Below are 12,199 nucleotides of genomic sequence, written 5' to 3'. Positions count from 1 at the left end.
TTTTGACAGTCCTTTAGGGAAGCAATTTCTGAAAAACGCTTTAAAGAGTGACTTACTAGAAAATGTATAATTGACTTTTGGAAGCAGAAGAATGACTTGGCCCTCAACCATTACCAGAAACACGAACCCCTCTCCAGGCTGGAAACGTGGAAAACACCAATATGTCAGGAAACTTGAAGGAAACACATAAACACTGGATCTTCCCCTGAATTTGGGCAAACAGGCTCACACTTACTTGTGCTAAAGTGAATTCAGAGGCAAAACCTCAGAGCTAACAGGTCAGGCTCTTCCCCGCGTCCCTGCTTTACCAACGGGCCATGGACAGTGTTGAGGTTACTTGTCGATACCTTAAATTCTACCCAAGTGATGGACAACCAGTGAAGACCAAAGGTTTTTCACAGGTCTGTAGACACAGGCACGAAGTGGAAAGCAGAGAACTAGAGGAGATTTTCCCTGAACTGCCGTGTTTGACACCAGATAACCCGACTCCGCACGTTCACCTTTATCACATCATCTGCCTGAGCACCAGAGAACGAGAAACCAGAACTTATAAGCTGAACCTCTGAAAGGAAGATATAGCATTGAAAAGAATACTATAAACCTGTTTTTCTTGACTTGCAAGCACTGATGTGCTTTCTATCCGTATTGAATACATGAGCCCTTTTCAGGCAGTGAAGTGCAATTTTTTCCTCTTAATTGGATGGTTTAATAGATTCGCTGTTCTCTTAATGAAATTTAGTTTTTCAAGAAACATATTCATCACTGTGATATATTTTGGTGGTGCACTTATTCCCCACTCCCAGGTATTGAGAGACTGAAAATGCTGACATTTAATGCATTAGCGACAAGCAAAGCCCAAGGGTTTGGGCTTTTTCCTGCTTATTTCATCCTATGAAAACCTGTCCACTTGAGGAGCTTCCTTCCCGTGCACTGTACCGGCATGTCTACAGCAAAGAAGTATTCAATAGCAGATGGTGACAGTTCAAACACTGAACAGCCTCACAACATCTCTAAGGAACACTCCCATCTTTAACACTAAGAATTCCTATACAAATATTCCATTTACACCTAAACAAATGAGTTTCAGCAAAAATAACTTTTAAAAGCCGAGTTACAATAACGCTGAACTCCCGCGGTGTTCCGCAGCTCACAGGTCAGCTTTTCACACCGCTTTTTGCCCGTTTTCTTTACTCAACAGTGCCAGAAACTTGCAGAATGCAAGAAAATATCACATAAAGAGTTCTCCTTAATCCCATGGGCCTCTATCATTGCAAAATCACTGTCGTTCCTTACAGAGAGGACACATCTCCCTTCAAATAATAAAATGCGTATCATTTAGCTCACAAGGAAATATCAAGTTTGATCTTATTCTGCCTGGGCTACATTGCATGCTTAGTTCTTTATCAGTAAATGTTTATAAATTGTGTACCAAGGGTTGTAAAAAAATACCTGAAAACTGGCTGTTTCCCAGCAGATACATTTTACAGATAGGTTAAGAGTTGTGAATAGTTTTGTTTACTGAGTGCCAAGCGACATAAACTCACATTTTCCATAGCAGAATGATTCCATTAGTTCACATCTGTCTTAAACATCAAAACACCTGTTTCCCCCACTCATGAATTTCAGAGCAATCATTTCACATCCATCACGTGGTTGAAATAAATCCACTACAGTCTGTAGTACAACCAAAGAGTTTTGTGGTGGATACACAGCAAACTGATCAAGACATTTTCTGCTCGTAGCCACAATACCAAGATGATCCTCCCAATTTACCCTTTTAAACCAAGGGAGCAAGTCCAACTTTGTAACTCAAACTACATAAGGAAAATTTTATGTCAAAGAATAGTAGTTTCTACAGTGCATCAAGGTCCCTCCTGCATTTATGTATCACTGTAGGACTGATTGTTCTCATCAAACCACTGGAGGGGGAAAAATAACTCCACACCCTGGAGAAAGCTGCACGTGCAACAGTGAGTGCTTGGGAAGTAACGACTTACCAAATGAGCAACATTTTACATGATTGCTGTTTCAGGCATTAACCCTCAGATCACTTTCTTATTAGAACATTCAGCCATATGTGGAATAGTCTTGGAGCAGCAAGTTTCCCAAACCAGCTATTTTATTAAAATCCAGAGTCCCAGGAGAGTTCGAAATAGTTTTGAATGCAAAGAAGTGGGTGTTAAGCCACACGTTACCGCATGGCGTGCAGCAGGAAGTTGCTGAGGATATTTTTGCGTTGTCTGAAGACCCAGAGCTCACAGAGCAGTAGTGATACAGATATACTGATACGCTTCATTGCTCCAACATGCACCACCTTTAAAATGCTGACAACATGCAACGTTATTCCTCAGCGGATATTATATATCAGAAAACGTACCTCTATATCCTGTATTATCTTTGGGTATAAGGACCTGTAAAATGAATTTGGGGGGCCGTCTGTTGGTCTGTTTTTAAACAGGTACTGATCCCTAGAAAGAAGCAGAAATATTTTTCAACTTACCACAAAGAATCCAAACTTTAAAGGAATCCAAAGTCTGCACAGAACAAAACCTCATGATATATTCTCATCCAATACTTGTAAGAATTTTTATTATTGCCGTTACGACCCTTGTGACTTTACAATCTGACAGCTTCATTTAAAAATGTCCAAGATTAAAAGGATAGCAGGGCTTTTCCTTATGGTTTTCCAGATTAGGGTTGGCTGCTTCGTGAGGCTTTCAGTCAGCAGGGTGCCGTCCTCTTGCATTTTCACAGTATGTTTGGGATTGGAAGGGACCTCAAAAGATCATCTAGTCCAATCCCCCTGGGCACACCACTAGAGAGCACAGAATGGCAGGTTTCTACAGCAGAACACACATTTCTTCACGTACCACACAGGACCACAAACATCAATGGTTTCTCTTTGAGAGGTGCCTGTGGCCCAATCAACTATTTTACATTTTAAGCAAAATAGAAGTTCAACTGGAGATAAAGCCCCACAAAACATTATTTTGCTAGTTTTTGTGAGTTGATTCTAATTGTTAGTTCTCCCTGAGAAACAGAAATTACATATTTCCAAGAAGACCAATGGTATCCTGTCCTGTATCAAAAAGAGGGGAACTGTGGTCCCCTGTATCAAAAAGAGGGGAACTGTGGTCCCCTGTATCAAAAAGAGGGGAACTGTGGTCCAGACAGCAAAAGGGATCATGAAAACTAGCGTGGTCAGCAGGCCAAGGGCAGTGATCCTTCCCCTGTGCTCTGCATTGGGGAGGCCACACCTGGAGTGTTGTGTTCAGTTCTGGGCCCCTCAGCTCAGGAAAGAGATTGAAGTGCTGGAGCGGGTCCAGAGAAGAGAAACAAGACCAAGGAAGGGACTTGAACACAAGCCCTATGGGGAGAGGCTGAGGGAGCTGGGCTTGTTCAGTCTGGAGAAGAGGAGGCTCAGAGCTGAGCTCAGCACTCTCTAGAACTACCTGAAGGGCAGTTCTAGCCAGGGGGGGATTGGTCTCTTCTCCCAGGCATCAGCAATAGGACAAGGGGCCATGGGCTTCAACTCTGCCAGGGGAAATTTAGGCTGGATATTGGAAAGCAATTCTTTGCAGAGAGAGTGTTCAGGCATTGGAATGGCTGCCCAGGGAGGTGCTGGACTCACCGGCCCTGGAGGTTTTTAAACTGAGATTAGACATGGCACTTAGTGCCATGATCTAGTCAATGGACTGGAGTTGGACCAAGGGTTGGACTTGATGATCTCTGAGGGCTTTTCCAACCCAGTCCATTCTGTGATTCGCAGACAGACTTACTGCAAGAAAGTAAGTGGCGCACGGCAGGACAGGGGACAAAGCCAAAGGGCAGGTGACAGTTTTTGCCCACAGCAGAGATCAGGGTGACGATACCCACCCACTACGAGCTCTCCGCTAGGGAAATGTGCAAACGAGAACACTGTAAAAGGTGAATATATTTCTCAGCAAGGTACTTACCAACCCCTTCTCTCCGACAGCCCCTTCCAGAGCGGATCTGTGCGTACCATCCTCTCAATCAGCTTTTTCCAGAGCATCCCCTCCGAGATGACTCTCTGCCACTCCTTGCACACCAGCTCTGCTGCACAGAGCGACCTGGCGTCCAGATAGGAAAGGATGTTTTCTGCTATGTGATCTAAGCCTTGCTCTGCAAAGAAATAAAGGCAATCGAAACGTCAATCGCTGCGCAGGAAACTACTAAACAGGTTTTGCAAGACATTCATAGAAAGCCAACACAGCTTTAAGGCACTGAAGCAACATGATAGCTTAATTATCACACACAGAAGCACTGGGTACAAATTAATCCAAACAGGCACAGCAAAAGCTCTCTCTTTACTCCCTTCCCAGCACAGTCTGCCTGCTGGACATTCCCATTTCCAGAGTGAGAATGAGCACAAACCCAAATTCAGCACAGTGTGCAAGCAGCAGAAAGCGTTTTGCTTCTCCTGGACACACAATCCTGGACTTTTTGAGCATGTAATGCACTGGGCTATGTGATCCAAAACCGAGATTATCTTCAAGCAGACGCTTTACTAAGCAGCTGTAGGAAAGAATTAAAATATTGGTTCTTTTACTGTTCCCTTACATGTAACAATAGATAATTTAACTCAGAAAAAGACAAGACTCCACAGGAACAAACACACACGTAACCAGTAGAAGCACAAGCAAACGTTCTGCAAAAACTTCCTTTTATCAAATGCAAGGACATCCTTTCTATTTAATCTCCTTCAATAATGTGCAGGTGCAGTGTCGCCGTGTCCTGCAGCCTGGGGTGGGAAGGGCAAATCAGGGAGTTCAACAGCAATTCATTAATTGCAAATGGTGCTTTAACATCAGAGGCAGTTATCCCGGTTCATGGTTTACTGGTGCTAGACTACACACTTGGAGAAATTATTACTGAATGACTTATACCAGATGCTGGGGGCTTTGAGGCTTCTCTTCAGCTAGAGGAAAATCAAAGAGGAGTAAGTTTTTCGGAACAATTTTGAGTAAATGAGACCATAATATTCAATACAGCATTTATTTTGGAGCCAGTGGATGCAAGTAAAATGACATTATTGCAAATGAAAGTCCTTTGGCAACACAGACATCCCAGAAACATCCTCTCCTGCTCTGATTTCACCTGCAGCATACGGGATGTTGGGCAACAAGCCATAGTTATCAGTGGACTGGGGAAACACTGATTTTCCTCACAAAGATCCCAGCTTCCAGCAGCAGCTTATTAACCCCCGGGATCCTTTTATATCACGGTAGGGTTAGATTTACGTATTAAATGCACTCAACACACCAGCAGAAGTTCAAATTGCCCACCCTGGGGTCCTGCCCATTGACCAAAATCTATGTAAGGTAATGTGCCGCAATATGTTATTTCATAACTATCAGTTAATGATTCTCCAAAAGCACTGGGTAGCCAAGCTGAAGCTGGTGGAAAGAATAAGCACACCAACAAAGAGGACAAATACAGTAAGGTGCCAGCATAAATCTTCAAGACATAAACCAGATGGAACGCTGCACACATTTGCTTTTGGTCTTTACCTAAATCTTCTCTCCAGCTGAGGGTGTTACATTTTTTAAATGTGATTGCAGTTGAGTAAAGGTACACACATAAAACCTGCTTAGGTAATACACTTGCACTGAATTTAAAACAGAAATCAAGCTTTTTGTGTTCGTATTCCAACTACAGCATCACTGGTCACACCAAAATCACCGGTAAACCTGGTCCTTATTTCAAAGCACCTGCAATTTTGCTTTCCAAAAAACTCCACTAAATCAGAGATCTAGAGTAACTTAATTTCCATGAATGGCAGTTGGCCAAGCTGCCTAGTGCATCGCTACAATCACACACTGTCCTCTATGTATTTTTGCAGCACACGGCATATTATATTTGGAAGAGGAGGGATTTTCTACACAAAGCGCTGCAGTTCCCAAAGCAAATGGTGCTGAGGATACGGCAACGAACCATGGGAACCGCAGACTCTGCAGCAGAGGGCACGCCGAGGTTCCTGTGTGACGTGCGCAGCACCGATTCTCTTTCAATAGCCATTTTACACCATCTGAGCAACCTCTGCTCCCGCTCCGGACGACAGTCGGTGCGTTCAGGATCCTCCCAGCACGGATGCTGTCATCCAGGGCTAAAGGGGTATTAATATTCACCTCACACTGGGACACTTGGTCAGTCAATAAGTGAGTGTAGTGCTAAGAAATGACCGAAATTATCATTCAGTCCAACCAACATCAGGCTATGCTTCAAGGTTATTAATTAAATCTAAAAATGAATGACTACAAAGTTTTAAACAAAACTAAGAGTAAATATAAAAGTATGATATGGTCAAACCAGCAGACCCAGAAATTATTAAAAAGACATGTCGATACTGATGGCTCCGGTGTTCCTGAAAAACGTGACAGAAGGACAAGGCACTGACTCGCAGGTTCCAGCTCCACGGAGGCCTGAGGATGCCGTCCTGTCCTTCCCACAACGGCGCCTTCAAGCAGCGCTGGCAGAGAGGAGCAGGGACACAAACCACCTTTCCAGGTGACCTTAGTGCCTCTTTGTTAGAAGGCAAACAAGCTCCAGCTATGTCTGGGTTCCAAAGAAGCGTGAGACACTCTGATGACAGGTGAATCTTTCAGTGTCTGCACTTTTAAGGTCTAAAATTCTTTACTCGTGCACCCGAAAGATCGCAGGTGAATGAGCAAATGAACGATGCAAAGTTCATCCAATAAACTGTCCGGCCAAAGGCACGGCTGTCCCTAGGCACATTTTGCTCAAAATGCCACTATTTATCTCTAGTTAAGGTGGGAAAGCAGAATCCATGCTGAACAGATGCACCAGATGCTGTTCTTATTCCAAAATTGAGAAGTGTAATTTTGCCTAATTGGCATAATTTCATAAAACAATCACCACACACATACACTAACGTTCTTAGATGAAAGAAACCTAAATGCCTTTAGTCAAATAGCAGTAAACAAACCACGTATTTCAACCATGTACTTAAAGAAAGGTTACGGTATCAAGTAGCCAGGCTGGCATTTGAATACATTGCTAACACCTTGCTCATGGTTTTGAGCAATTTTTGAAATGTAAAGATCACAAACAGGCCACGTGTGAAACGAACAATTCCCAAGGGAGAAAGTGCCAGACAAACAGAAGATGTTCCAATGATGTTCATCCACGGAATAACATTTTCAAAGTTTATCTGTTACTGCCATCTCCTGGCAACACACTAAATAATTATCCTCCCCAGAGATGAGAACTCCAAGGAGCTACAAAATTACCAGTAACCAACTTAATAAAAAGGCTACACTGCAAAGCATCCTTTGAACTCAACAAGTGTGTGGTTCTGTGGTTTTCTGATGATGGGGGCTTTGGGTTGTTTTCCCTATTCTAGCAAACCTGTATCATCTTTCAGAAGCCACTGAGTGGGTCAGCGTGGAAGTGGAGCTTGAAATGCCCTTCAGAGCCAGGACTCCTGCTGCACTTTTGTTTTCAATAGCAGGCAAGTGTTTCTGAATCAGGTACAAACACTTGAGGAGTTTCATATGCAGCACAGAGCACATTCCACTATCAGAAATGCAGCTGTTGGAGTTTAAATCCTTTGTGCGAGTAAGAATGGACATGCCATTTAGGTAGTTTCAGGAGAATTTGATTTCAATTACAATTTTGAGACCCTAAAGACAGTATGTGGGTCCTGGTGGAGATGGTGGACAGCACAAGCAGAGCTTGGTTCCGATCCTCACGCCCTGCAGCGCGAGGCTACCGCAGCACTGAAGCCCATGGTTTTCTTTTCCCTTGTGAAATCCTATCTTTCAAATGGAAGGTTTTCCAGATTAAATGCAGTTGCACAGAACTGCTTCAGAAAAATGACACATGACAAAGCAGGGACATGTTGTAATTGTTTGGTCTTTCACACAGCTGCGTTTGAAAGAGCAATAACGACCCTCTTAAAAACAGCTGTGAGAATCCGGATCCGAATCTGCCTCTCATGCATCAAGGCTGGAAATGCAGCTCAGAAGTATCAGGGTAAGACCAGGTCCTTCTCAAAATACAACTGGAAAAAGAAATCATCTCGCTAATGTATGCACCACGCATTTAGAGACAGGGCTAGAAAACTGTTCCTAAAGAGAATAACTCCCCAAATTAACTCAAAGTACATGAAAAATCTTCCCTCCTAAGGCGGCTTCTGTTTTCTCCAGGTTAGGAACTGTCCTGGTTTTGTTAAAAAGCAAGTTTCTCTTTTAGTGAATTTGCCTGTCAGCTAAAGCTTTCTTATTAGCTGCATTTTCCTGGAGAAGCAGATATATGTTTTCGTAAACACAGCAATGGAATGCGAAGTTATTGATAAGGACAGATTCACATCTCGGGAGAGGGACCACGAGAAACAGGCGACCAAGAAACTGACCAACTGTGTATAACATTCCATTCATGTGAACACTTCATATAAAAGTGGGAGACCACGAGGATCTCGCCCCGTTTCCTTATGGCGACATTAGGAGAGGACCTGGCAAGTCGTCCCTGCAAACTGAGGCCTAGTGGGAGACTGAATCCAGCTCCAGTTGGCTGCAGAGTCCAGTCCAGAACTTTGGGTGCCGGCTCTGCAGTTGCTGAGACTTTCAAGATTGGTTTTGTATATTTTGTATTATTTTCTCTATTCTTATTAGTAGCATTAGTAAAACAGTTTTCCTTTTTCCAACTCTCTTCTCTCTGTCCTTCTTTCCCTCCCGATCGCCTGTGCTGAGTGGAGGAGTAAAACGGGGAAGCGGGCGGGGGGGAGGGGGTTAACAATACATCTGCCAGGGTTTATTGTCACCCCGCAACCTAAACCCTCAGCAGGAACGCTTGAGAAGATTTAGACTTTAGTGTCTACCTGCAGAAGGATGTTTTATGGAACTATCCGAGCAAGTGTTCGCAGAGACAAACCCTGAGTGCCGAGGGCTCAGCTGGTTTGCACCCCCTTCACTAACCCAAGGCTTTTCCAGACTCTTGCTTGTGGTGTAATCCCAGCCCCAAATGCTCATTAATGTTTAATTGAGCTAACCCGAGGTGTTCAACAACATAACTCCTCAGCTGCCACATCCCCACAGCAGCGATAACGGACATACCCGCCCGGGACTGGGCACCTTGAACACACACAACTGTCCAACAGGAAGCAAATATTTCATGGAGTTTTAAGGACCAGATGCAAATCACAAGGCAGGACCATTTATTAAGATGTGTAATTTTCACTATTCTGTGTCACACTGGCCACAGATAAAAATCAGATTTTTAAAACATCTGAAACTCAAGTGTTTCCTGATGTTAAAATACAACCATCTTGTTTTCTATCAATATGCTGAGCCCTGACAGTTACATACTGAGCACAAACACACAAGCGCTTTGCCACCAAATCCACAGACTTTGATTGCTTGCAAAAGTTCACAGATTTCAATTTTTTGCCTTAAAAGAGAAGTAAAATATTTAGTCTAATTAATACAGTAGAAAAGGTCCAAGGCACAGATACTTAGATACCCAAATGTGGGATGTCAGCGCTACAAAACTGACTAACATTAGATACGAAACAGTCACTTAGATCATGCAACTGCACAGGCTTTTATTATTCTGGCAACAAATCTCCAAAGAAGCCTGGCAGGGTACAGTTCTCTGACTGTTCTAACACACAAAACAGATATAGAAGGGACATTCTGTCCTCATCAAAGGTTACAGAGTCATGCTTAAGGGTCAGCGTTGTCATTCATTTAAGGAAGGGGCACAAGCTGGATGAGACCACGCAAGGAATATTAAGATTAAAATCTTAAGGATAATTGAGAGAATCAAAGGCACGGAGGCGGTATAAGTTATACTCGCAATTACGTTGTCCATTATGGGCTGCTGACTTTTGAGGGTTATTTTTGATGCTGGCAGAAGGGAACACCGGTGGGTGTGGGCAGCCTATGGCAGAGCTGGGCTGGGCTCAGCCAGGCCCAGGCCCAGGATTAGAGCCCAAGCACAGCCCAGCCTGTGAGAACAGACCTGCAGACTCCACATTCTGTCGCCACGTACAGGAAAAAACACCAGAATTAGCACTTTTTTCCCACTGAAGGAAAACCAGATTTCACAAACTTCTTCCATTTTTCCTGCGTTCTCACAGGTGTAAAATCAGCAGGGCCAGAAGGAAGCGAAACCTATTTCCATTTAAAACAAAGGAGTTTCACTTATCAGAAAGAAGTAAAATTATCTTTTTAAAGGTAGTACTTGACTGTTATCTTTTATAGTCCAACACAGGACTGATTTCAACCAAGTTGGATTAAGTTATTGGGTAAATTTATACAGATGTTCTTCAACTAGCATGTTACCTTTAAGAAAGGCTCAGTATGGGAACAGTTCCCAGTACTTACATCTTCAAAACCCATAAAAGTTGTAAACATAAATACATATTTATATAAACAAATGCGGTGTAAACAAGTGCCAGTTTACACAGCCATCCAGTTCCTTAGGAATAAATATATAGTATGTAAGAACTGCGTATCACTGTAGTATCAGCCCTGAGGTATAAAAACAAGTAAAATAAAATAATAATTGAAGCTCATGCTTGCACGTTATGACCATGAGTGTCTGGTTCGCTTTATTTTTTAGTTAATCCCAGATATTCCCTAGAGAAATCAAAATTCAATATGTTGAAAACAAGCAAGAAGAATCATCCCCACCAGCTAAGGGTGCCAGCTCTCCAGGCAAAACGAGGAGCGTGGTTTTGTGTGCGTGGCCAAAGTGTTCTATAAAATAACCTCCATGAAACGGAGGCGTAGGGGAAAAAGACACCCGCTTTCATGTCCCTTTGGCACATTTTTAGCCTGTTTTTTAGGAAAACAGAGCACGTGTGTTCCACATCACTTCTGTGTCCTATCCCGTGTTCTTCGTTCCCCTTTAACTACTAAGTTCATTCCAACCACGCTTGGCACATAAGCCAAAACTTCCCCATCACCTCCAAAAGTTGAATTCCTCCTGGTTGTGTGAAAATGTATCAACAGCAGCACTGCAGAGCCCAGAAACCTGTCACGTCCCGGGAGCATCGCCCCAGGTCCCCACAGGCAGGAGCATCCAAGCACACCAGCGCCTACAAAAGCTTCAGAGCTTGTCGTACAAACAACCTTTAAATGACTTTATTTAGTGGTCCCTGTGCTCAAAAGAATTACCAGTTTCTGATTCCTTTTGTGATTTCTGTCACTGCCGTGTCTTGGCGTTCTTGGGATACCACTCACCAGTCTGGGGTACTACACAGATTTCATATTAGAACTAGTGTTACAGATTTACATCAACCAGCAGCAAAAGGGGTTTCTGAGCAACTGAAGGAAGGAATCACAGCTGGACTATACAATGAAAACCCACAATAACTTGTGCTCAAGTCAGTAACAAGACCAGACACACGAGATTCACTCATCTAAGGACACAGGACACTTAGAACGAAACTAAAATGTAATAAAAGACTTGACAAACAAAACCACCTCTTCAGTATTTTCTACACCTATCGGGTTCATATGAAAAGGAACTCAGACCAGAGCTTGCAGAGATACAACTTCTACAACAACTCGGTTCCAGTGAAACACAAACTATTTGTCAGGATATGCTACTCAAAGTACTTTTACATGGAACAACACTGGCATCCAGTGGCCAATTCAATTAATCACAGAAGTGAATGACTTCCGGAACCATCACCTTATACAAGACAATCTACATCTGGAGGATGTTCCAAAAAGTAATATTTATAAACACACCTCTTGTAAAAGAAATATTAACTTACCTGGTAACGCAGTGATGAAGTCCCGTTGTAACATGGGCTTCAAGTAAGAGTTAATATGTCCATGCTGATAGTGACACATTCGTGAAATAAGGTGTTCCACAAATTCAACTTGATCTGATTCAGACCACTGGTCAAAATATTTAATACACAAGTCTTTTTCTTTTTCGTAATTTCCTTCCGATGGTCTTTTTCTTGAGACAATCACAGATGAAGTTCCATTACTTATCTGTGTTTAGAAAAGGAATATCAGTATTTCAGTATAAGCCAGAATAGAAACAGCTTTATAAGAACTCTCGAGGAAGAAAATGTGAGAAGACACAAAGAAATAATCAACAGCATTAAATTTTAAAATACATTAAGGCTGTGAATTATGCCATGTGAACTTCATATCTCATAAATAAAGATGAATGAAAAGACCTTGCTCATAACAGT

The 12,199-nt window shown here is 42.7% G+C and overlaps 1 protein-coding gene across 4 annotated transcripts in view; it reads right to left on the bottom strand.

Moving 5' to 3' along the window:
• The window catches only part of FBXW11 (F-box and WD repeat domain containing 11), a 69,867-nt gene that overhangs the window by 18,149 nt on the left and 39,519 nt on the right, over window positions 1-12,199 (bottom strand). For all 4 annotated transcript variants that reach the window (XM_080352978.1, XM_080352980.1, XM_080352977.1 and 1 more), the window contains 3 exons: window positions 11,768-11,993; window positions 3,957-4,143; window positions 2,378-2,468 (listed from right to left, as the gene is read on the bottom strand). In XM_080352978.1, coding sequence (XP_080209104.1) covers window positions 2,378-2,468; window positions 3,957-4,143; window positions 11,768-11,993 — 504 coding nt within the window. The remainder of the gene's footprint in view (window positions 1-2,377; window positions 2,469-3,956; window positions 4,144-11,767; window positions 11,994-12,199) is intronic.

Source organism: Nesoenas mayeri (assembly GCF_963082525.1).
Source record: "Nesoenas mayeri genome assembly, chromosome: 14".
Lineage (NCBI taxonomy): Eukaryota > Metazoa > Chordata > Aves > Columbiformes > Columbidae > Nesoenas > Nesoenas mayeri.
The sequence above is the reverse complement of the archived record's forward strand: the minus strand, read 5'-3'. Positions and strand labels throughout refer to the sequence as shown.